This window comes from Rhineura floridana, chromosome 12, assembly GCF_030035675.1.
Source record: "Rhineura floridana isolate rRhiFlo1 chromosome 12, rRhiFlo1.hap2, whole genome shotgun sequence".
In the NCBI taxonomy this organism is placed as follows: Eukaryota; Metazoa; Chordata; class Lepidosauria; order Squamata; family Rhineuridae; genus Rhineura; species Rhineura floridana.
This window is the reverse complement of record NC_084491.1, coordinates 39,563,223-39,589,066: the sequence shown is the minus strand read 5'-3', so window position 1 is coordinate 39,589,066 and position 25,844 is coordinate 39,563,223. Positions and strand designations below refer to the sequence as shown.

The window sequence follows — 25,844 nt, the reverse complement described above, 5'->3', positions numbered from 1 at the left end:
GTTTCTTCCAAAGCAATGGTCTTGATTTTTTAATGGTCCATAGAGGCTTAGCATTTAGCTGCAGCTGTTATCAATGACATGCCTGTAAAAGAGAGGAAACCCAAGACTCTAGGGCCTCTGAATTTTCAGGTTTGAGTTCTGCAGTGTAGAGCTCTCCCCTGTTGCTCAGCATCCGCGCGCTGCCCCCTCCCCCAAAGAAAGCATCTCGGCTGCTCTGCCCAAGGAGAAAACAGTCTTCCCTGTGTTCCGAGGAGAACTAAAGTATACCCACCCCTCTGCCCATCTGGGCTTATACATGTAATATCAATGCACATATTAATGTTGGAGCAAGAGGGAAATTTTGTACAAATGCAACATCTGGCAAAAGACATTCAAAATGGGAGGGCTGCATGATTTTATTTTTTTTTTAATTCTACTGTTCTATTTTCAGGGACATTTACAAAGCTGAGTCTTCCACCTTAAACTTCTTTTGAAGGCAACAAACATTAACTTGTCACTATTAGTGTTTAAAACCTGCACGTCCTCCTCAAAAGTCTCTAAATGTGACATCATCCAGAACAGGGAATTGTGTAAAAGAAGAAAGAAAAGAGCCATATGCACACTCAAATTAAAAGGATAGACATCAGACTTCTTTACAAGCGATTCAAGGATAGTTCACTTGAGCCTCTCCCCGCACAAACACACATTAATTTGGTTTCTCTCATTTTCCAACCAGATATCAATCCCTAAAGAACCAGGTGCTGGTGGGGGGTCAGATCTCAGCCTGGGTTTTGTTATTACTAATGCATTAAAGTATTTATTTTATTACTCATTCATTCATTTATATACCACTTTTTTGGCCTATAGTCCTAGATGTGTGGGAACAGCCTGAACATCAGTGGTGAGATGAAAGGCACAGTCTCTCTACAAGCTTTAAGGCATGTTTGACATAATCTGTTCTGGGGTTGAGCCCTGGGATTCAGAAGCATTTGGGGGGGGGGTAACCGGGCAAGCCTGGATGAACTCACCCAAGCATTAATTCAGACCTGGTTATGAAAGAGGACCATCCTGGCTGCAGTTTGTTTTTCTTGATTTCCCTAATATTCAGATAAGAAGGACTTTCAGAAGGGGGGGTGCAAATCTCTGCCTCTTTCTCCTTTGGTGATAAACTGACTCAGTAAAGGTGATAAACTGACTTAGTAAAGGGCATTTTCCCTGTGCACCACACTGGAATCCACTCGGCCACTTGCTTGCTCTAATTTCTCCAGAAATGTTCCAATTTTTGCTTTGCTCACTCTGTCTAATTTCTCTTGATAAGTCATTTTTTTCTCTCCAGTGCCTCCTTTAAAAAAAAAAGAAAGAAAGCGTAGTTTTGTGATAAGCAAGATAAGCTTTGCAAGCTGAAGTAACACTGACCTCGCTACAGCTCACTTGTCCTGCAGGCTAATCGACCGTGCTTAAACGAGATCATCGACAACCACAAGCAATATATTGCAAATGTATGAGAACTTGTGGACAGCACAGAACAGCAACAGGAATGAGCAAGACTCCAGATCTGCTTTTCAGTCTTAAACTGGGATGATGCAAATGTATTTTGTTGGCTTGCATTTTGTCTCCTCATGCATGTAGGAATATGACCAGGTCCCTGAGCCCTGGTGGCTTTATTTCAATGGGTGTAGTCATTTTAGGTAAGGACTTCTTTGGGGATATTGAGATACAGGTAGGAATGTGAATGGAAGTGATGCCCTCACCAACCAATTCGCAACTGCCTCTCTCCAGTTGCCTTAATGGACACCTTGCAGGCATTCTTTCCAACATCTGACAGAAGAAAATGGGAGTGTTCAAGTTATGTTCAATGTGGAGGGAAAGGGCTTCATAATGAACTAACAGAACAAGACAAATGAGCAAGCCACTATCATGAGGTCCAGCAACCTGCCCTGCTGGATATTAATGATCTCTCTCTCGATCTCTCCTTGTTTTTAACATGAATGTATAATTACTATTATCATAAAGCATCCTGAAAGAAAGGAAACAAAGCAGGAATAGCCCCAAAGTGCAGCAAACAAAAATCAAGATAGTTATCAGGCAAGAACAACAGAGTAAATTGCTTCAGTAGGTTATGAAATCTTCTTCCAGAGGTGGGAGCCAGGAAATAAATCCACAGTTCTCAGATCTCTTAAAAACCTGCTTCAGATTCTGCATTTAGAAACATAATTTTATTTTATTTTTGAAAGTGGGGTGTAAGGTGTTCTAGAGGCAAGATATTTCGAGCTGCAGTCTTTTAAAAGTCTAAGGCACTGGTTTAAAAGCAGAGTATAGCTTTTTGTCTTTGTTTTGCACAGGGATTAGCTGCCAAGTAATTTTCAGCAAGTAATAGGTGTGACCTCTGTTGGACAGATGCTGTGTGGGCATGGTCGCTCATGTGTATGTTGCCATGCATTGGGAGCGGAGAAAGAAGGATGCTTTGAAAGAACTGCTTGAATGGGAAGGGAAAAAAACTTCGTGTGTCAGCCATGTAGTGTTTCTAAGGATAGAGTCCTTCCCCGGAAGGGATTGGTGCATTAAAATGCCATCAGTCTCTAGCAGAAGACTGAGGCTCTTGGAACCTTGTAAGAAATGGTCAATGGCTTTCAAGCTTGGGTACCAATTCTAGGGGCTGGGTGAAATGGTTTCCAAGGCAACTGTAGCTCATTTGTTCTCCCTTAAGATTGCACAAGCAGCAGCATCGCCTTTGCCATGGTTCTTAGTTTGCACTCATTCCTTTTACAATAGTACACACAAATGTACACAGTATCCCCTTGTAACATGATAAGAATAAATCTCAAAACTTCCAGTAATAAGTCTTCTTCTGGATAATAAAACAAAACAACTGAACCAAAACACATCAGCCAATATCATCTGAGGGTTGCGAGGAAGGGACTAGCTCAGACATCTAATCCATCTTCTATTTGCAGGATAGATTTCTCTGCCTTTCTTCTTTAATTTGAAAAGCTGGCTGAAGGGAGGATGTATTAATGGGCCACCACAGAGCCTTTGGGCTATCAGTTCACAGCCCCTGCCTAGTTAAGTGGCAACAAGGAAGGGACAGAATTCCGTGGAGCTGTTCTTCTTGTTGCTATCAGAAAACAGGTTTGGGGGTGGTGTCTATGTGGCAAGAGCCTTTGTTAAAAGTGAACAGGGTGTCTCTGATGTGAGTGGATAAAGATGCAGTTACAACCAACAACGAGATGGTTTAAAGCAAAAAGTGGTTACGCTGAGAACACCAGTTTCATGATGCTGGTCCCTCAGAGGAAAGCAAATTGATGCACAGCTCAGATCGCTCCCCCTCCCAAAGCAAACTCATCGCAGCAGCTAAGCAGATAGGTAAGGAAAGGGGGATGCATATCAGAACTGGGTTTGCATTTCTCAGGGGCTGAAAAACTGTCATCCAGAATAACGTGATGGTGCCCAAGGGGAACACAACTGGGGGATGCTCTTCATTTCCCCCTAGAATGGGGCATACGCTACTGCTGCTGCTTCCAACAGCACCATTTCCCCCACCCCCTTACAAAATAAAAGGAAAAAAAGATTAAAACAGCATGGTTAATGCAGCAGCAGCAGCAGAGGCATCCATGAAAATTCTCATATGTTCTTCCTCTTCTGGCACAATTGGCTCCTTATGTACACCATGAGAATCAAGGAGCTTCATTGGAGGTGACTCCATTGCCCTTGTTGACATAGAAGGGGCGATAGTGGGACTGTAAATGGAGAAAGGACATGGTGAGTTCAGCTTAAGAAGTAGACAGATGCTTTGGAGACTGGCGGCTCCGAGGTCAGCAGAGCAATGAATCCGCTCTGGGTTTTCCATCCAAACTTTCAAAGAGCTGTCCAAGGTGCCTCACTGACTTTGGAGTCACCAGTTCTCCATTGGATAGATAGACTTGCTGGCTTGTATACAGCTGTCACCCATGTTCCTCCTCTACGCTGAGCAGAGCTCCAAGGGAAGGCAGCTCATCAAATGCTATAACGTCTCTATACGTGAATTATTAAAATACACATTATTATTGTTGTTAAGAGAAGGGATCTGCCACAGTCAATCCGGAACCAGATTTTGTAATGTGAAATAACAGGATCACATGGGTAACTGGGAATCACTAGGGAAATTTGATTCAGTTTGCATTTAAAGACAATCCTACCTAATGTGCACTTACCAAAACAATATGTGAAACAAAACACACACACATATATATTGCAAACTGATGTGGAAAACTGACGTGAAGGTTGGAAAAATGAGAAGCTGAGGAAAAAAACACTACAGATTCTCCCATCCCTACTTGTGATACAGGCTCATCAGTTTTGCAACTTTTGGTCCGGTGAATTTCCTTTTTAGAGAGAAGTGATTTGGTGCAAACTCAGCTGTACTGGTGACATCCCTATTAAGCCAGCTAGATAAAAAAAAAAATATTTATACTTATTGCAAAGGGTCTGCAATGGGACGTGGTGATTAGGAATCACCTGCCCTTTCATTCTGCTCCCCTCCCCCTCCAAGTTCAGCCCTACCTGGAATATGGAGCCCATTTGCTTTACGACGCAAGTTTTGCACCTAATTAAACAGCTACCCTTTAAATAACCCTCAATGAGCTGGTGGGACAGGCCTCCTCAATCCGTGCTGCCGGTTGCTAGAACTCATATTTACAGGCCTTTTTCTAAGGACGTGGATTACTTCAAATACATATTTAAAGCCGCTTTAAAAACTGGATTACTGGCCCAGCAGACCATAAAAGCCCCTGCTGAGTTTCTGCAGTCCAGTGGAAGTACATCTATTCTGGGACTTTTAATACGCTTTATTTATCAGCCTGATTGGTTGCTTTGGGGCAAAACTCCTGAATATAAATACAATTTAAAGACCGACGAGCCCTAGCTGTTGAATATACACACTAGAGACACACTTAGACCAGCCAGGGCAGGAGGGTGGGCAGTTGCTAGGGTTGTGACCTGTTCCAGGGACTGGCAACTCCAGGTGGGGCCGGGAATGTCCCCTGTCTGAAACCCGGGCAAGCCACTGCCATTCAACAGAGACTGAACTAGACTTCTTTCCAAGGCCTTGACTTGGCACGTGGCATCATCCTGTGTTCCCGGAACTTGCAAGCCCATCAGTTCAAGTGGCCAGCTAATCTAGTAGTGACAAAAATGGTCCAGGATCAAGCAGGATGTAGCTCAGTGATAGATCACATACTTTGCATGCAGGAGGTCAATCTCTGGAACCTCCACTTAGGGCTGGAAGTACCCCCCCATCTGAAACCCTGGAGACCCACTGCCAGTCAGTGCAGACAATACTGAGCTAGATGGACCAATGTTCTGGCTCAATATAAGCCCCCTTCTATGTTTCTATACTCCCCGTGAGTCAGGGCAGCCATCATCCTGGTCCTTACTCAGGCTGGACCCTGCCAAAACATAGGAAGGTGCCTTTATACTTGGTCAGACCATTAGGCCACCTAGATCTTTCTTGTCTACTCCAAATGGCAGCAGCTATTCAGGGTTTTAGACTGGTGTCTCTCCCAGCCGTACCTGGAGGTACCAGGGATTGAGCCTGCTACCTTCTGCGAACAAGCTAGCAGTGGAGGCTGGTGGCTCCGATGTCAGTGGGGCAGTGAATCTGCTCTGGGTTTTAGTCCAAACTTTCAAAGAGCTGTCCAAGGTGCTTTCAGCAAGGCAGAATCTCAGCCAATAAGCAGTGGCACCAGGTCCGATCGAAAACACTCTGCAGTTCCCCGTGGAGATGCAGGAGGCTCTGGAGCACATTCTCAGATTGGGGCCAACTAAGCTGACACATGTCCTAGATAATGCAGTGAGGGACACTAAGGACCCTTTCCCACCGTGCCCTGCATTTACCCTTGGCCAGGCTGGATGCCTGGGTATAGAATCATAGAACAGTAGAGTTGGAAGGGGCCTATAAGGCCATCAAGTCCAACCCCCTACTCAATGCAGGAATCCAAATCAAAGCATTCCCAACAGATGGCTGTCCAGCTGCCTCTTGAATGCCTCCAGTGTCGGAGAGCCCACTACCTCTCTAGGTAATTGATTCCATTGTCGTATGGCTCTAACAGTCAGGATGTTTTTCCTGATGTCCAGTCGAAATCTGGCTTCCTGCAACTTGAGCCCATTATTCCGTGTCCTGCACTCTGGGACGATCGAAAAGAGATCCCGGCCCTCCTCTATGTGACAACCTTTCATGTACTTGAAGGGTAGGCGTGGCCCAGAGTAGGTGCGGTTAGCACACATTCTCTCATGCATGCACAGGACACCCCCATGTAGATCAGCTGAGGAGAGAGTGATTGCCCCTCTCCGGTCATCAAATCACTGCTCTGATGGCCAGAAACGGGCAAGTTCCATCTACCCTCCCCACTGCTGTATCTACTTTATTTATTTAATTAATTAATATTTCCACCACCACCACCATTGTCAAAATCAGTGGGGTCTTGAGGGGGCAGAAAAATTTGTTTGGGGGGACTGAATCAGGCCTCTGTACTAGAGATCAACTCCCCCCTAAGCTGGCGCTTCCCTTTCCTGGAGGTCATTCCTGACAGCCCTGTGAACAGCTAGGCAAGCAGGAAGGGGTCAAAAACACGCCAAAAGCCCCACCTCACAGAGGCTGCAGAGGCCAGACACACTCGTGCATGCATGTTCTGAGTAAATGAGAGACACCACGTACCCAAAGAATATCCCCAAGTTGTTTTGAAAGGCTAAGGCCAAACTGCCAAGGTCCCCTTTAGATCCAAACACGGTGAATTTTGCAAGCCACGTGTCTTCTCTCTCTCTCTCTCTCTCTCTCTCTCTCTGCATGCCATGCAGTTAATTATTTTTTATTAAAAACAACAACTGACAATCAAGAATCTCTTCATCAGGAGAGCTTAGCTGCTGTCTCTTTCCTTGATCCTCCTTAATCACTTTCTTTAAACTCCCAGGGCTCCATGCGCTTGGGCTCTAATTTCCTCCTTTGTGGATGGCTGAGTGAAACGCATTAGAAAGAGCAGAGGGGCAGGGGAAGGGTACGCGAGAGCTTAGTGTTGCCATAGTCCACCTGGAGCTGGCTCATCCCTTGACAAAATTATTTTTTTTCTTGGAGAACTGCTTTGGGAAACTGAGTGTCATGACCCATGACCTGGAGACCTTGCAGTGAGTGCACAGCTGAAGACTTGGACGAGCTTTACATTACTTCCTTGGGGGAACCACCGATGCCTTATTCAGGGTCCTCCTGGCTGAAGGATACAGACCTGCCTCCATCCTCTGCGTCAGAGGATGAGTCCCTTGCAGAAGCCCAAGTCAGCAAAGTAAGCTGAGGGCCACTTAACAAGCCAGCCCGTCAGCCAGCAAGCACCTACAGGGAAGCAGAGTTTACCACACTTCAGGCCTGGTCAGCCTACATAAGGCTTCGGTTGGTTTTACTCCCTGCAGAGACAACTGCTCCTGTAGCTGCCTTAGTAAGGTGCCTTTGCTAGACTCCGTCTTAGGATTGGACACTGCTGGCTTCCCCTGCAAGCCTCAAGCACCCACAAGAACCGGACAGTGGGTGATCCAGGACTTCTGCCTTCTCATTTTTCCATTCTTAAACTCAGCTGTCCATGCCTGCAGCAATTTGCAATTTTTTTAAAACAAAAAAAACCTCATGAAAATTCTTCAGCATTTTAGTGTGGATTGCAGTTTTGACTAATGCACACATTTTGTCAAGCAATTTCTCTTGACAGAATGTATTCTTGTATGCTATTATGAACATATACATAGAATTATATCCAGGCATCATATACTACTGCTGATTGGAGAATTGCATTGCAAAATTCAGGTAAGTGCGTGTTTTGACAGATGGCTGCGTTTCGGTTCTTATATTGGTTCAGAAAGTATGAATGTGATAGATTCAGCTTGAAATGTGAACCAAGTCAGATTTCTCCCCTATCCCTAATTGCCGGTGGGGAGATCACGGTTGGGTTCAGGTTTTGCTTTTAGGTTTCCCACAGGCATCTGGCTGGCCACGGTGAAAACAGAGTGCTAGTCTGTATGGGCCACTGGCCAGATCCAGCTGCATGGCTCTACTTAAGTTCTTAATCCCACTCAGTTCAATAGGGCTTACTGTCATTTTCATGTGGATAGGATTGCAGCCTGAAGGCCTCTTTCATGGAAGAAGTGAACAGTTTAGACATAATGACTTACCAGCATGTTCTGCTTGGAGGATTTCCATGACTGAGGTTGTGCCTTAGCGGTTTGGTGCCTCACTATTGAAGGGTAGGCTGAAGGAGAAACAAGGCAGCTGTGGTTAATATTCCTGAAACACCCGCCCGTGCGTGCATTCCAGAGTTGGAGAGACACCTTGTTTAAATGTAGGACTTAAAGGCACAGTGATCCCAAGGCAGCCAGGCCAGACTGGGGCATTTGGAATAAATGCCTCCCCAAAGAAAAAGACAGAAAAGGAGAAAGGAGGGGAGAAGAGGGAAAAGGGGGACTCAAAGCATGTAGAAGCCCTGAAGTACCATTCTTAGTATAGAGGCTCCCGTCGGATTGCTTGCTGAAATCTCCCGGTGAACTCTGGCCAATTGGGGGGAACTGATATGGCATCTTGGTCCCATTGCCCACTGGAAAATAGAAGAAGCAGTGTTATGTTGAAGCAGGACAGCACATGCTTCTCTCAGCTAGCCTCCGCCCCTTTGGGCCTGATCCTGTGTGCTCCTGCGCCAAGACAGAACCACGGAATCGGCAACAGGTCCCACCACAGGCACAAAGGCAGGATGAATGCTCCAATGCAGGGGCAACCAGGTGGAAGGCACACACTTCGCTCAGCTAAGAAGCGACGGGGAGCGGAGACTCCAAATTTGCCTGCCACTTCTTTGATAAAAGCAGGACTGACAATAAGGATTCAGTAGGAATCAGGGAACCATGGATGAGAATCAAATTTCTGTGATTTGCCCTAGCATAAACCCAGATGCCAAGTTCTCCTCAAATTTTCCAGTGTCTCAGAAAAAGCACATCCTGGCCCTGATCCTGCAAAGAATTCTATGACTAGAGCTGCAATATTTAATTAATTCATCAGTTACGTTCATTGCTTTTCAAAAACATTTTAAAGAACTAAAAAAGTGTCCCTGATAAACTGGCCGGTATATTTGTTTTGCTGCTGCTGCTGCTGCTGCTCCTGTGATAAACCGCAATGGGCGGTTTAAAAATGAAACAAAATAAATAAATAATAAATAAAAATAAATAATGATGAACACAAGTACAAAAACTGATGGCAAGCACCATCTTAAAAGAAGCATTTCCCAGTTTTCTCTCTTGTATAGGAGAGGAAGCCTCTTCTGAAATGACAGTGGCCAACCAGACGCCTCTTCTGGGCGTCTGCAAGCAGGACCTAAGTGCAGCTGAGATCTCCCTACTTGCAAATCCCAGAAACTGGCATTCAGAGGCAAAACTGCCTCCGACGGTAGAGGGAGTACATAGCCATCATGGCTAGTAACCGTTGACAGCCTTATCCTCCATGAATTTGTCTAAATCCCTTTTACAGCCATCAGAGTGGAGTGAATGCCATAGTTTTATATGTTGTGTGAAGAAGTACTTAGTGCTGCCTTTTTTTGTGTGTGTGTCTGCCCTGAACCTTCCAAAATTCAGTTTCATTGGATGACCCCACTGAGTTCTAGTATTGTCATAGAGAGAAGAAAAACTCTCCTGTAGCCACTTTGTGTGGCAGATAACTGGAGAAAGATCTTGCCCCATGCTATCTTCTCCAGCATTCCCAAACCTGGTGACCTCCAGACATTGCTGGACTACAACTCCCATAATCCCATCCCATCATGGTCCATGCTGGCTGGGGCTGATGAGAGTTGAAGTCCAAAATAGCTGTAGAACACTATGCTGGTTCAGGCTGGCGTACGCTGGGGAAGGCCTCCAAAGTCCAGGCCTGAGCTAGATAACAAACGCAGAAGACAAGGAGTGACTGAGGAGACATTGAGCCTTAGCTCAATAACCAGAGACCCTCCCCTCAAACCCAAGACACCTGGACCTGAGTTTGGACACCCAGAGTGTGTAGACCCCAAGCCTGGTTCAATCAAGAGGCTGGCATTCTCATGCCAAAAGTCCTTGTCCTCCAACAAGCCTGCTTGCTAACACATTTAGAGTGCCTGGCATGAAGTCATGGAGAGGTGAGGGTGTGCTGGGCTCCAGGCCAGAGTTTTGCCCCTTTAAGGCTTTGCATTCTTTAGCAGGAAAGTGGAGCCTAAGAATCAGGGCTAAGGAGCATAAAAGGGCTCTGTTGAGACTGAGCTCTTGTTGGAGCAAATCCTCTGCTCCTTGGGTTCTTCTCTCTGAGGTCCTGAAAAACCTACTACTTGACTGTCCTAACTATCAGGATCCTGATTACAGAATCCATCTTCAAATGCCAAACCTTTAAATGCCTGCCAAACGTCCCCCCACCCACATGGGGGCTCTGATTCACCAGGATTGGACAGTAGTAGCTCTTGGGGGTCCTGCTACCAGGCCCTTTTCCTTGTTGGGTGAAGGTGCCAGGGGACAGACCTGGGACCTTCAACTTTCAAAGCAGATGCTCTGCTGCTAAGCTTAGGGCCCCAGAAGCAAAAGAGGAGTGAGAGAAAAGGCGGCAACTCTTTAAAAGAAGTTGATGGAGTACGGTGGAGTGGCGAGCCACCGCTGGAACCACTGAAGGATGGAAAGTAGTACCTTTCAAGGAGTATGCAGAGTTCCCTGCTGAAAGTGTCTCCTCTGCACTCTGCATGGAAGAAAATTCCCAGGCTCTTGTGTTGTAGTTGCCTCCTAGACAAGAGGATCCAGTAAAAGAATTAGTTGGTATCAAACAAATTAGGTGGACTGAGGATCTGCTAGGGATGGATCAACCTATCCCTTTCCATTTCATTCAGTTTTCTCATTTTTTCCTGTCTTAAATTCAGTTCACCACCTTTCTGCATCATTGCAGTTTTTAAAAATGTCCTCAGGAATTCTCATCAGCATTTTAGCGCACACTTCTGCACACATGTTGGGATGCAATTTCCCCAAATATACACATTTTCCAAGTAATGTCTGCTATAATGTCTTTTTCTAAGCTATTTTCGGTAATATGGGCATTTTAATGCAAACTTTCCCCAAACGTCTTTTGACTAGAGAGCTGCATCACAAAATTTGGAGAAGTGTGAATTTCAAAGGATTGCTCTGTTTCGGTTTGCTTATTGGCTGGGAAAATGCAAATTAAGTAGGATCGCATTTTAATGCAAACCAAACCAAATTTCTGCCCCATGCCTAGGATCTACCTGTCATCTTAGCAATGCTCATACCAGCAGACTGAAACTCAGAAACGACGTAACCGATTTGAGCAGGGAAAGAGCTGAGCATGTGAATGAAGTTGTCCATCTTTTTCCATAAGGGGGTGGTGACCCAAAGCTCTCCCTGAGTGGCTGTTAGTTCCATTCATTTACCCACTCAGGGTCCATCTCTCAGACTGATTGTCATGAGGGGGTTGGGACTCTGGCTTTGCAAAAGAGAGATGTCAAACCAGTTAAGCTGCTCTTTGCTAGAGATCCAATGAAGGCTCAAATGCCCAAAGAAATTGCTGTGTTTATTTATAATATTTCTATGCCATCCAGGCCTCCAGACATTTTAGGGAGAGGACATTTAAGTCTCGCTCACTTCTCCACTGCACTAAAATGTTCCAGGTAAAATACCCACGTGGTAAGGAAAAACAAGGAGAATGGCTTTATTGGGGCAGTGCATGCCTCTCGCCCCCCACCCCAAAGCTGATTCAGGGCCTGGATCAAGGACTTCAGATTGGGGCCGACCTGACCAGGATTCAGACCCCAAATCAATTCTAATTGTTTAATTAAGGTTTAAACCCCTAATTAAGCACGAGTTGGGAGGAGTAAAGAGACACTGTCTCTCCTTTCCACTTGTCTCCCAGCCACGTATTTATTCAGGGTTTTGGAACCCTAATTAAACACATGTGTGTGTCCCCCCCAACCACACTGCTGCCATCAGGACTGAACCCTCTGTCCTCTCTAATTTCAGTTCTGGTTTTGAGATCAGCATCATGTTCAACATAGCAGACTAAATTATATTCAAAAAGTTGCTCACCTTGCTGAAAGCTCATGTTGCTGTGATGTTGCTTATAATGCTGCTGTCCCTCTGCTGCCCTCCTCCTCCACCTCCTCCTCTTCCTTCTTCTCCTCCTTTCCCCTCACTGTCTATGGCTTCATTTGCCCTCACTGCTGCTTAATCTGAATAGCCGAGCATCCCCATGAGATTGCATTTCTAATCACCTATGTGGTCATCACGTTAGATGTAAAACCTCTTCCCACCCCATGCATTCCCTCAATGTGTGGAAGGGAACAGGCCTATGCCAACTAACCCAGCCAATGCTCATCCATTCCCACTGCCCCTGGCCTTCATGCATGGGGCTAAAGTTGAGGCTTGTGTCCAACATAGCACTAAACAACTCATTCTGTTAGCACATGGCTTTACACTTGCACAATGGAACATTTTCCCCTTCTCCTCCCTGCCACGACCTCCAAATCTATTGAAACAGCATAGATCTATTCATGAGTATAAAACAACCTTCCCAACCTAGTGCCCTCCAGGCGTTGGTGGACTCCATCTCCCATCATCCCTGAGCACTGGCCATGCTGGCTCAGGCTGATGGGAGTTGTAGTCCATCAACATCTGGAGAGCAACAGGTTTGGGAAGGCCAGTATCTCTAAAACAATAGCATTTTGTAACATGCACAACCACAAACACCGATAACCAGGTAGGATGTTTTGGCTAGCCTCTGCTTTGTACCTTTTGGAGTCAAGAACATGGAAAACCTCTTCAGGTTGTCTGGCTGATTCCAGTCGGAGTAGTTGTTCATCATGAAACGGTGATCACCTGAAAGATTGTTTGGGGGGGGGGGAGAATAATAGCCATAAGACAAGAAGAAAATGGTGGAGAAGCCCATGGTGGCTGCCTGGGTCTAGCCTGAAAATCTGAACCCCAAAAGTCCTATCCGGTGCAAATAGTTATCTTTGAGCTGCTATACACATTTGCATGCTTGCTGCTAGATGATAGTGGGACCATGGGTTGCATTTTCTGTGTCTCAGTTTTCCAACCTTAAATTCAATTCTCCACATTTCTGCAGAAATTTGCAGTCCTCATGAGAATTTTTAGTGTGAATGGCTCCTAAGAAACACATTTATGTCTGCAGTTGTGACTAGCGTACCCATTTTCTCCAAGCAAGCTCCCCTAATATAATGTATTCTTGTAAGTTATTTTCACTAATATATTTATTTTTATGCACACTTTCCCCTAACACATGAGTTTTTGAACACATGGGTTAAAGAACTGTTTAGTGCAGAGAAGTGTGAATTTTGCTTCAGTTCATTTACTGTATTGGTTCAGAAAGCTTCAATTAGGCAGGTTCACATTAAAATGGTCACAGAATCAAATGGCTCCTCCATCCTTATATATATACTTCTGGTTTTTGCATGGCTGGAATATAGCCTTCTGTAAGTGCGGTAAGGGTCATATCCATGGCTCCGCCCACTTTTTCATCTGGCTGCACTCACCACTGGCACGCAGCCATCCAGAAGGTAACCCACAAGGGAGTGTGACCTTCAGACCGAAAAAAAATGTTGCCCACTCCTGACTTAGGTAAAGGTCAGAGTGGATAAGGAGACTGTGCAAAGCTCAGCTTGAAGAGGAGCTTGATCTCTCTTTCTTCAGGCCTGTCACTGGGGCATCTCCCACCAAACAGAAAGCTAGGAAACATCAGTGTTTCAAGCGCAGGAGTGCACCAGATTGCACCCTGTGTGATCTAATGCGTGTCTGCATGCAGAAATCCCTCTGATCAGAAGGAAACTGCATCCCATGGAAGCTGGCATTTTATGGCCTAACCTATACTTTAGGACCACCTACTAACATCCATTATCAGTCCCAGCAGAGTCCCCTTCCTTCTGCTTTCTCTCTTCTGTTCCAACTTGTAGTAGAGGAAGCGTCCACTTTTCTACACTCTTTGCAACTCCCCACGCACTTGGCCAGCTGTGAAAATTGCATTGTAGCACTCTCTCAATGAGACATCACTTACAGAACCAGACACGGTAAAGCCTTTTTCTTTTTTTTCTGGACAGCAATGGGTGATGTAGGCAGAGTTTTGTCGCGTGTGTGTGTGTGTGTGGCATGACAGGGGGATGCAATCTTTTCCTCCTAAGCTGGACACATGACTTTTAAAAAAGTAATCCCTCTGCCTTTTAGACACTTTAAATCAAGATTTGGTTTTATTATGGGAAGGGCCAATTAGTGATGGGCGAATCTGTCAGTTTTGGTTTTTCTCAGTTTCTCCTTTTCCCAGACTTAAGTTCAGTTCTCCACACCAGTTTGTATTTTTAAAAAGTCCTCATGAAATTCATCAACATTTTAGTGTGAATTTCCCCTGATATGTGCATTTTCGTATGCAATTTTGCCGAATACGGACATTTTTACAAAGCAATTTTCCTTTATAATGCATTTTTATATGTTATTTTCATGAATATATGTGTTTTATGCACACTTTACTGCAGCATATGCGTTTTTGTATACATTACCTGGCTGGAAAACAGCATTACAAAATTCAGAGAAGTGCAAATTTTGAAGTATTGCTGTGTTACGGCTCACATACTGCCTGGCAAAGGGCAATTTAGGTAGGTTTGCCTTTAAATGTGAACTGAATCAAATTGTTCCTCCATCCTTACTCAATTAAAAAGGTTTTTTATTATCGTTTGGGGGAATACTGTCCAAGCCTCTGTGCACTTTGCCAAGAGAACAAAAATCACTGTACTGTAGTGTATTAGGAAAGTATAAATTCTCCTGATGCAGAATGAAAGCTCTACAGCCATCTAAAAAAGAACAGTGATGCTCATAACCTTCATTCAAAGCCAACATGGGGAGATATGTTGGGTCTAATAATCTTGCTCTCCAAGCTGAATGTCGTGGGAGGTCCCTGAATGGAGCTTCCACATTCTTTTCCTTTTGATAAAAGCCACTCATTGTGCCCTGATCCAAACTGAGGTCATTTCCCTGACATAAATGACCCACCCTCCAAAACTACTATTACTCACAGAGGGGAAATGAAGGTATGTTTTCTCTTCTATAGCCGATGGCACAGTCAAGGAAATTATCATGACCCCTGAATCTAGTGGTGATCTCGACACATGGTCGGAGGCTGCAGGGGTGCCAGATGGGGAGCTGGGTGACGTTTGGGGCTCAGAACTGACTGCTGAAGATAGGGAGATTAGTGCACCTAAGGCTGATGGGCAAGACCCCCCAGAGGAATCTCTCAGACCCCAGACTCTCATGGATACCTTCCCCTGAGCCTGAAGAACCAGGTGCTTCCTCCCGCACATCACCAGCCCCGCAGCACAGGGAGTACACCAGGAGGGAGTGGAACAGAGGAGGAGTGCCCACCTTCAGACCGCAGGGTCGGCCCTTGAAGGCTCTGAAGCTCTCTACAGGAGGGATGGAGCCTGTTGGAGGTAGTCTGGAGACAGGGACGCAAAAGTCCTGAATGTGATCCCAGCCTACACCAGAGTAAGTTGCTCACTCAGAGCTATGCATGATCCAGCAACCTTTGACCAGCCTTGCTGCTTTTTCTGTGGGATCTAACGTCAGACAGGAACGTGACAACAATACCATGTGATGGTGTAACTTTCCTTCCTCAGCACCATGATCCTGAGCCAAATTGGGGCTCCACAAGACTGCTTTGAGTAAAAAAAACCTCGGTACTCTGCAAAGCTCTGTGCACACGGATAGTGCCACATAAATACTTATCAACAGTGGCGTCAAAAGATCTATTAATGGGACCTATGCAGCATGTGCCATTTTGGCCCTAGTACTAATAACAGCGCTTGCAGAGCATTGTTAATTATTCCCAGTGCTTATGTACATTATCTCAGCAACTCTTGCAACAGCCCTATAGGGCAGGCCAGTGATTTTTATCTCCATCTTACAGGCAGGAAGTTGGGGCTGTGAGAATATTGGCTTGCCTATGTGGTTGGGATGAAGTTATCATGACTAATGCAATGGTAAGGTCCCTGGGGCCATATATGCCCCTTTCCTCTCAACAAAGCCATTAAAAGTGTACACCGGGGGTTGAGAACCAGTGCCCCCCCCAATGTTGTTGGACTACAACTCCCATCATCTCCAACCATTGGCCATGCTTTTTTAGGCCAACAGAAGTCGGAGTCCAACAGCATCTTGAGGGCCACAAGTTTTCCGCTCCTGTTGCACACACAGCCCAAATATACCTTCTTCTCTTACCGTTCTAGCACCCTTCTTGATATTCAGTTTTAAACTGGTGAGAATTTGCAAATGCTGGTTTAGTAAACTAGATTAGATTGCACCCATGACTGCATTAACCCCAGTTCCACATTTGATCTGCATCCTCATATCTGATTATTGCCTTGGAGTGTTCCAGCATGTCTTTGGCACGTTAGATGTGTTTGAAGCCCGGAGAGATTTGTAAGACCCTTTGCCAAGGAACAAAAAGAGGCATGTTTGATACAGATCTTAATGAAATGATAAGGATCTGGGGTTTCCATGGCAACCTTCATCAAGAGCCACATCAAAGGCTTTATTTCTGCTACAGAAGCCTTACTCCACTCCTTGTCTTCTCCACACAAATTGAAAGGTGGTGGGTGATTACTCATACATACCCACCAGCCCCGATGCCCTGGGCAAAAGCAAATTCCATCCTGAGGGCCAGAGATGAGCTATCTAGGCTTCTGCCTGGTTCTCAGCACTGGAAGCTGCCAAGATTTAATTCATTTTTTGCTATCACAGCTCCTTGTGAGGCAGAGAAATACTATGTCCATTTTACAGATAAGTATCTGAGATGTGAAACAGATTAAGGTTTTATATTCCCTGTGATTTTTTTGAAATGTAGATAATACATCTAGCAACTGTCATAAGTATTCATGTGACCAGAAATTACATCAATTATAATAAGTGATTATGAACTGCTGTGTTGCACAGTAGCAGGGCCAGCACCAGATTGCTGTGGGCCCTTGAAGGTGGCAGAAGCGATGCAGCGGCACTACCACCACCAGTGGGGACTTAAATAGGACTGGCCACATCAGTGCACTAGTGTGCTGTGCATGCCTGCCATCACCCAAGATGGTGGGGGGCATATTGATGCCCCACCGTTATCTTGGATGATGGCAAGCATGTGCATATGGCACACTGATGCAGTGAAGTGAGAAGTGGCATGGCCAGCCTGCGTGCAGCAGGGGGTTGTTGCCTGGGATGGTGGCTCCTGTTCCACAATCTGCACCAGCATCAGGTCGCAGGGTGCAAGCTACACCCACCCAGCTCCAGAAGCAGGGGTCCCTCTCAGCCACAGGGTCTCTTAGTCAGTGCCCAACCTGGCCACTCACTGGTGCTGGGCCTGCACAGTACAATTAAAAAAAAAAACAGCATCAGCAGTGAAAAAATAGAACTGTGTCCAAAACAAAATACCACTGATGTGTTATTATTGGTATCTGAATTTAAGACTTCCCTTTAATGCTAGAAACTTGGGATAATTTGGTCAAATTGACTGGCAATCAGTTCGGGTTTATCAAAGAGAGAGCAGTCCTTCACAAAGCACATTATGGTTGGAATTCACCACCAGAAAGTAAGGTGATGGCCACTATTAGCCGTAACAGCTAAGTGGAATCTCCACATTCCATTTACTCAATGTGATTATTCTGCAGTATTTGTTGTATTTTTATTACTCTGCCATTACTGATTAGTTAAATTGCTGTGGGATTTATTAAGTACTGCACTTTGAGGTCTCAGCTGTTCACTTGAGACAATGGTTGGGTACACACCATACATTTAAAGCAAATGGCTTCCCCCAAAGAATCCTGCAAGCTGTAATTTGTTAACGATGGTGGGAACTGTAGCTCTGTGAGAGGTAAACTACGGTTCCCAGGATTCTTTGTGGGGAAACCATGTGTGTTAAATATGTGTCTAGGAAGTGGGAGATGGAGGAGGGCAAGTAAGCAATACTGTTTTTACAGGGAGGCTGTAAAAATGTTATACTGGCCAGACATCTGTATAAAGCAGTAAATTATTTTGCAGTGCAGTTTGACTGATTTTATTTGCTGTTGGATTGCTTCTGCTACAGCTTTGTGATTTAAATGATGCATTATTTTGCATAAACGATTATCTATTGGTTGTTTGCCACCCTGAAATCCAGACTGGATGAAGGGCAAGACATAAGATTCTTGAATGAATGGATTCCATTTGGAACTAGATGAAATAACTTTTTTTAAAAATCCCAGGCATGTTAGACCTGTGATTTTAACTCTGCCTTTATGCAGCTGCTGTTGTGTTTCTTTCATATAACTATTGCCATTAGATTTGATTTTGATGTTATTCTTGCGGTTTTAAATGTTTGGATCATGAGCCACTTTGATAATCTATGCACTGAACAATGACATATTAAATGCCTAAAAAGCAAAACAAAAAAAGTCCAGAGGAAGAATACCTTTGCTGAGGGCGAGCAAAGGCCTGTGGCCTCTATGGCTTGCTTTCCTATCCTTTGGCATCTGGCTGGCTGTTGGTGGAATCCAAATGCCGGACTGGATGGGCCTTTGGCCTGATGCAGCAGAACGCTTCTGAAGTTCTTATATGTCATTGAAAAGGATGAGGAGAGGGAGATTTTCACGTGGCATTTCCCTAGCTCCTGGGCTTGCAAAAATCAAATTGACATTGACATTTCCTGATCCTTAACATTCCTGCTTTCATTTTTAAAGGCAGGAGACAGACAGGCACGACCTCTGCTGCCACAGAGAGGGCAAGAGAAATGGGCTTAAGTTACCTGAGGATAAATTTTGGTTGAACTTCCAGGGAAACGTCTTGATTCTACAGTAGAACTAACTGCCTAGAGGAGTGTGATGTGCTCCCCTCCATGGGGATCTTCACCGGAGGCCAGATACTCTAGCTCTGGATTCCTTGCATCAAGTGGGGGTTGGCTTAGATGGCCTGCAACAGTTGTGCAGAGCCTCTGGCCCTCCAGATGTTGCTGAACTACAACTCTCATCATCCACAGCCATTGGCTATGCTTGCTGGGGCAGATGGGAGTTGTAGTTCAGCACCATCTGGAGGGCCAAAAGGTCTCTGGTCCTGGCCTACAAGGAGCTCTCCAATGCTATGATCCCATGATTCTATGAATAAGCATCTGCTCTTGGCACCCCTGCTGTTGTCCATTTTGCTCCTCTAAATGAAAATCCTGCTTTCAATTTGATCAACACATTTAAAAGGTGCCTCTTGAAATCATGCCAATTTTTGAATAGGTATTATCCCCACCACCCCCACTGCTATATTCTGATTATCCAGAGTGAGCATCTTACTGAGAGGCACCAGATGGATTTATAATAATAACTGCTCTACTGTAACTCTTCTAAATTGTGTGGTCAGTAAGCACATCACAGAACCTTTGCTATTCTGGGTATGATAGAGGGGCATTGATAGGGAGTTTATTAATCAATCAATCAATTATTAAATATTTCTGTCCTATGCAGCACCTGCAAGGCAATTAACAAACGTTAAAATTATGCCAACCCCCCACAAAAGCTGCAGAAAGGTGTCTGGTTTCAGATAACAAGGATAAAAAATAGATCTCACAAAAGAAAGAAAAATACAACAGCAAATGACATGGATTTATATTCTTCCTGGGAGCCTCAAAAAACCCTGAAAAAGAATTGGTGCAGAAGGTCAGCAAAGAGGAAACCAGATGAATATAGGGAGGATCTACAATCTTGGTACCACCACAGGGAAGGCTTCACCTTATGTAACCACCCACCACATCTCAGGCAATGGAGGAACATCACGTTTGAACTCCAAAGGCAACCGTTTAGGACTTATAAAGATTAAAACACCAAAGAAAGTAAAAATGTTCACAGTGTGATCCCAGGCATGTCTGTTCAGAAGTAAGCCCTGTCGAGTACAAAGGGACTTATTCCCAAGAAAGGTGTGTGTATACAAGTACCACCTTAATCTCAGACATAGACATGCCAGGGACTTTCCTTCCTCAGATGTGATGCAGCACCTTGGACCAGTTCTGAACTGAATTAAAAAACCAGGTGGAATACGCTTCCCCTACCGTTCTCCATGTGGTTCCTCTCAATGAAGTTCCTGCTGAGGTCTGCCTTGCAGACCTTCTCAACGTGTCTCATGCAGACATTCAGGAGGTCGTCTCTCAGGATCCCCATAGCTGGGCTCATGTTCTCTCCCTCGAGCAGGATGCTGTATGTCGGCAGGGAGGGGGGGATGGTGTAACTCCTCATCATCGCTCCAAATTCCTGCCAGAGAGAATGATAATAAAAAGAAGTGGGGCACAGAGGAGGAGGAGGAGGAGGGCAGGATGGTCTGAAGGCACATGATGCAGCCACTGGGCTGAAGCTAAGCAGGCAGATCAGGTGTAGTCAATGGCTGGTGAAATCCTGGGGTGGGGGTGTCTAAGTAGAACTCTCAGTGTTTGGTTGGGAGCTGAGATTTCAATACTTTGTATGGATCCTTCCTCTTCCCCTATTACTGATGAATAAATCATGCCTATACAGCTATGAACTGCTGTTAAGTTTACGTAATCTACACAGCCACAGACTTCAGAGGATTTCTTCTTTTGGTACCAAATATGAAGACACACACATATCTGCACAAAATGCAGACCAAGGGTGTAGAACCTGTAGCCTTCCAGATATTAATGGACTACAACTCCCATCACCCCTAACCACTGTGCATGCTAGCTGGGGCTGATGGGAGTTGGAGTCAGTCCGACAATATCTGGAGGGGCACGGGTTGCCCACCTCCACTATAGACAAGCCAAACTGGCATTAAAGCACCATGCAGCAACTTCACTGATAGAAAATCATCTTGAAAACATGCATATGTTTTGCCATCTGGACTTGTTCTTGCAGTGGGGAACACTAACCCTAACCTTTGGGCAAATGGGGCACTGCCCCCCCAACCTCAGCCTGCTCTCACCCCCACCTGTCTGCCTTCTAACTTACAACCAGTCCAGGGATGGCACTGCCCATCAGCTTCTCCTACATCTCAGGGTTGGTCTTGGAGAACTCAGCCAGGAGGAGGTGATGGGGACAAAACTGGAATTAGTTGGCTCTGCTTGCCATTGGCTCTGGATCCACCTACTGTTGGGCTCCCTGCCCTTCCGCCCCACCAGTCCCAGTGGGCAACAGCCTCCACTGTCAGTGGTGGTGGTGGTTGGAACCTTACGCACCTGCAGGAAGAGCACTGAATCGCTGATCTGGCTGATCTGTTCCCTCGTGTCCTTATCCTCTTGCAATAGCTTAGCCCTTTCTTCCAGCTCCTCCACAATCTCCTTGATGTTCTCCATGGCAACCTTCTCCCTGTGGTCCAAACCGGCCTTCACTTCTTCCCGCTGCTTCTCCAGGTCGCGGATCAGCTCTTTGAAATGCTGGTCCACCGTAGATTTCTCGTTGGCAGTGAAGTTCTAGGCAGACAGAGAGAGAGAGAAAGAGAGAGAGGGACACTCTTGAAGGCGTCGCACTCTGACTCATCCTTACAAAGTCCTTTTTCTGCCTGGCTGGAGCTGACGTTCAATACAAAATGAAATGACCATCACAGGAAGAGAGCTAAACCAACCCCCTTCTCTCTGACATTCTAGCTTTCTATGTGTGAGGATGGTTGTGTGTGTGTTTTATGGAAGTGTATCCAAACACGCAAACAACACACCTTGAGCACGAAGTGGAATGCCCAGCAAAGGATCAATTTCCAGATCAATTTCCTGAGTGTTTTAGAAAAGTACAGTGGGGCTGGTGATTTCAGCTTTCCTACTGACATTCTAGACACCTTCACACAAGGTCCCATCTCATATCTGTGGCTTATAATGTGTGCAGAAGCCAGTGTAGGAACTATTATATGGTCTAGATGAGGGCTGGGGAACCTCAGTCCCAGGAGGTAAGTGTGGCCCTCCAGGCCTCTCTATCCGGCCCTTGGAACTCTCCCCAGGCGTACCCCCTCTCCCTAAGTCACAACCCTTACTGGCCCTGCTTTACACCCTGGCTGGCATGCGTCCTTGAACTCTGATAATGCCTCTTGTTTGTCCAGATGGAGGATACAGTAGGGGATGTGAGTGTGATTAGAAACTCACTACCGGACAATGGTTAAATTTACATTTGTTGCTCCACCCACTTTTGCCTCTGGCCCTGCCCACTATTGGCACGTGGCCCTTGGAAGGTTGCTCAGAAGGAAATGTGGACCTTGGGCTGAAAAATGTTCCCCACCCCTGGTCTAGATTGATGAGAGTAGCTGAGCAAAGAGAAGCCTGAAAGGGTTTTTTTTCCCCATATATAATATAACCTGTGGGGCAGAGTTACAACAAAGCACTCTGACGTGGCATCATCATCAGTTTATAGCTTTCACTTAATCTAACAAAGTTAGTGGTTTCTGCTGAGGCCGTTTCCACCCACACAGGAATTCTCAGCCAAATGCTCAACTCAGAATAATACGGCCCTGTGAATTAGGGCCCCTGTGAAAGCCTGATGAGGCGGCTGTGCTGGCCAGGGCTGTAATCCAAAATATCTGGAGGGCTCCACATTGGGGAAGGCTGGCTTAGAGCATTGGACTAGAACTGTGGGGAACTGGGTTCAAATCTCCACTCAGCAATGAAGCTCACTGAGTGACCTTGAGCTTGACACATTGGGAAGTATCCAGCAAAGCAGTTCCCTTCGTGCAAGGATTTCCAGTTGTGCAATGAAACTTCCTGCCTCCCCTCCCCATGTGCCCCCACACCCTCCCCAAATCTTCTCCATAGGGTTGGGGGGGCAGAATAGATTTAGAGGGCATGTAGGAGGCCCACGGAGAGAGGACAAGTAGTGTTCTGGCAAATTCAGAAGTCCAGGGTCCCTTCCTGATAGTCACGCCATACCCCTTCACAGCCAAACCCACTCACTCGCTTGCTTGCTCTCTGCCATCATCTCTAGACTCCTCAGTCCTTCCCACACACACCTTCTCCCACAATACTAGGTATTCCTAGGAGCCAATCAGCAGGAAAGGGGAGAGTGTTAGCTACTGAGAAGAGTCTTTTCAGTGGCTGACTCAATTCCTTTCGCTCTCATTGGCTCCCATCAGCAGGAAAAGACAAGGAAGCATGTTAGAAGATGCCTCTTGGTGGCTAACACACTGATCAGCTTGTAGGATACTGGAAACATAGGGATCCTACTCCCCAGAAAAGGAGTCGAAGGAGTCTAAGACACCCCCCAAGACCCCAACTGACTACACTCCTGGGAGGTTCCATTGCACAGCCAAACTTGCGCTAATGGGCCAGCTTCATTCTGCCCTCTCTGTCAGCCTATCCTACCTCACAATGTTGTTGCAAGGATCAATCTGGTGGAGTGTCGAGAATGAGTGTAGAGGCCGCGTGTAGATAAACACATGTCCCGCCCGAGCTCCTTGGAGGTAGGGCAGGGATGAAAATGTAATAAGTCATAAAACAATGAAGATTACATTAACACAGGGCACAGTGAATTCAGCTAACGGCAGTTCCCATACTCAGGCATCCTCCTGTGATTTGGAAAGAGAAAAAGCCAGCTTTGCATATTTTGCTTGACATGATTTTTATTTTTTTAATTTTAGTTTTTGCAACACCCTCAGATATTCAGGGATGAGCTCTGGCAGGCGAGATAAGCAGACATCTTTGGCAGTGCCAAAGGCACGAAGCTGAATGCTCTGGGTAGTCCCCAGAGTGTGAGACTATGTTGTGTGTTCTGGGCCCTCTGCCAAGTTCGATGCATGGGGCCCTTTTTTTCTCCCCAGTCGGAGCAGTTGGTCAGGCCCTGAAAAGATACTCGAAAAGAAAAGTGAACAAGAGGTGGGAACGTGAAGGGAGTTGAGGGGGGGGAAACGCTTAGAAGAACCATATGGAAGAAAAATGGAAGCGAGGAGAGAGAAGAGCCAAGGAGGAGGAGGTGGTGGCGGCGGCCATGCGTTTGAAAGGCAGGAAAGGAAATGAGCAGAGTGGTGGGGCAGAGGGAGGCGAAGGGAAGGAGTGGGTGGAGATTTGAAAAGAAGAGGGAAACCAGGAGGGCTTCTCACCTTGATGCGATCCCGCTCTTTGTGCCATTTGTCCACTTCGTCCTCCAGCTCTATGATCTTGAGCTGAAGCTGCTCTTTCTGCAAAGAGAGCTCCGTCTGTGGGGGTGAAAGAAAGCAACCAATGAAACCACATTGTGCGAGGCCAGCTTCAAAGCCAATTGAAGCTCCTCGTTGTTGCATTTGGCCCTGGATCCCACAATGCCTCTGAGCTACAGGTCCCTGGCAATGCGTGAGTAGCTATCATGGGTTTGGCAGCTGTCCACATCTAGATATCTTACCCGTTGGGTCAAACTATCCAACACCCCAAGCCAAATCATCATCAACATCATCAACATCATTGTCGGTGGCGTCTTAAAGCCCTGAAAAGACTCAAAATCTACTTTCATGAATTGTTTGGGAAGGAACAGGGGAGACCTTTTTATGTGTGCGGTCATACTAATATCATTCAATGGAGAGGGGGACAAGGAGCCTGATTTCAAAATCCAGATGTGTTTCAAGCAAAAGGCCCAGCCCAGGGTGTGTCTTTGCAACAATCACAGTTTTTCATGTAATTACGGGAGGATGTTGCCCAGTGTTGCAACAGGGAGGATGACACCCACAGCAGAAATTTTGCTGAGACATGACCATGGGTTCATTCGTTCTGGGTCTAGCCCTTTAATGCTGTGATCAAGGCAGGGTGAAGTAGAGGGGGCAGGGAGAAAGGAGGAGGAATAACAGCTACTTTGCTCAGGCACTGTTTAACTGCAGCCACGTTCTCCCTTCTAAGACCTGATGTGCACCAGCAGAAAGGGAAAGAGAGTTGTGCAAAGATGTGTTTGCAAGAGAGGCTGACCCTTGGCTGGTGTTTAATGGACCGATCAAGGAACACCTGGAATTCAGTGCATGGGGCTCACTGGTTAGCACCAGTATGTGTCCGGGAGTTATGCATTCAATGTGGCATGCAGTATGCAATCTCACATCAGTTGCACATGTTGCTGCACAAGTAGGCCCCTGGACTTGCATAGCTGCTCTTCGTAAGAATCCAAGAACTGCCTTGTAGATGGAATAAAGGTCCCTCTAATCCACTATCCTGATCCCAGTAGTGGCCTGCCACAAGCTCACAAGCAGGGGATGAAGGCAAGGCATGTTTGTACCCAATGTCTGATATACAGAGATATGCTGCATTTGAATATAGAGGTTCCTTTCAGTCATCAAAGCGAATCAATTAGTTATCATGCTAGTGAATTGCATGGGCACACATGAGCACCCCAGACCAAGATAGCCTCCTAACTCAGCCTTGAGAGCTGAAGAAATTGCTTTAGTCTATGTGTGCTAACTCTGCACCGCTAGAAAGAGACACTTCAAGACACACAAATGGCTGTTGTGTGTGTCCCTGTTTTACATCAATGAGCCAGGAATGCCATGGGCTCTTTTCTCTCCTAGATAGTAGTGTTGGTTTATATCATAGAAGAGGAACAGGCGACCTGCAGGCCAGAGGTGGTCACTGGGACTTCCCCATCCGGCCAAGAGCATCCCTTTTTATCCCAGCCCCCCCCCACATGCACAAACACACATACACAGCAATAAAGGTTGAAGAAAATCTCCTACTGACTCCAGCAAAATCTAATTCCACATGCTGAATATCTTATGGAAGGGGAGGAACGCCATCAAATTTATCAGATCTCTTTTAATGATAAATATTGTAATTTGTTTCACACCCTGTCCTAAGGACTTAGGGCAAGACGGTATTTTTATCTCACTTTATCCTTACAGTGCAATCCTGGGAGGGAAGTTAGGCTGAG

At 45.8% G+C, this 25,844-nt stretch overlaps 1 protein-coding gene across 4 annotated transcripts in view; it reads right to left on the bottom strand.

Moving 5' to 3' along the window:
• Positions 1 to 370: 370 nt before the first annotated feature.
• TRIM29 (tripartite motif containing 29) overlaps positions 371 to 25,844 on the bottom strand; it is a 40,133-nt gene continuing 14,659 nt past the window's right edge. The window contains exons 2-10 of one of the 4 annotated variants that reach the window (XM_061592330.1): positions 24,064 to 24,159; positions 21,227 to 21,460; positions 20,093 to 20,291; positions 18,476 to 18,613; positions 12,775 to 12,861; positions 10,672 to 10,764; positions 8,481 to 8,582; positions 8,164 to 8,240; positions 371 to 3,716 (exon numbers count right to left, since the gene is read on the bottom strand). In XM_061592330.1, coding sequence (XP_061448314.1) covers positions 3,654 to 3,716; positions 8,164 to 8,240; positions 8,481 to 8,582; positions 10,672 to 10,764; positions 12,775 to 12,861; positions 18,476 to 18,613; positions 20,093 to 20,291; positions 21,227 to 21,460; positions 24,064 to 24,159 — 1,089 coding nt within the window. In that variant the 3' untranslated portion in view covers positions 371 to 3,653. The other 3 variants (XM_061592331.1, XM_061592332.1, XM_061592333.1) reach the window with 3 other exon arrangements.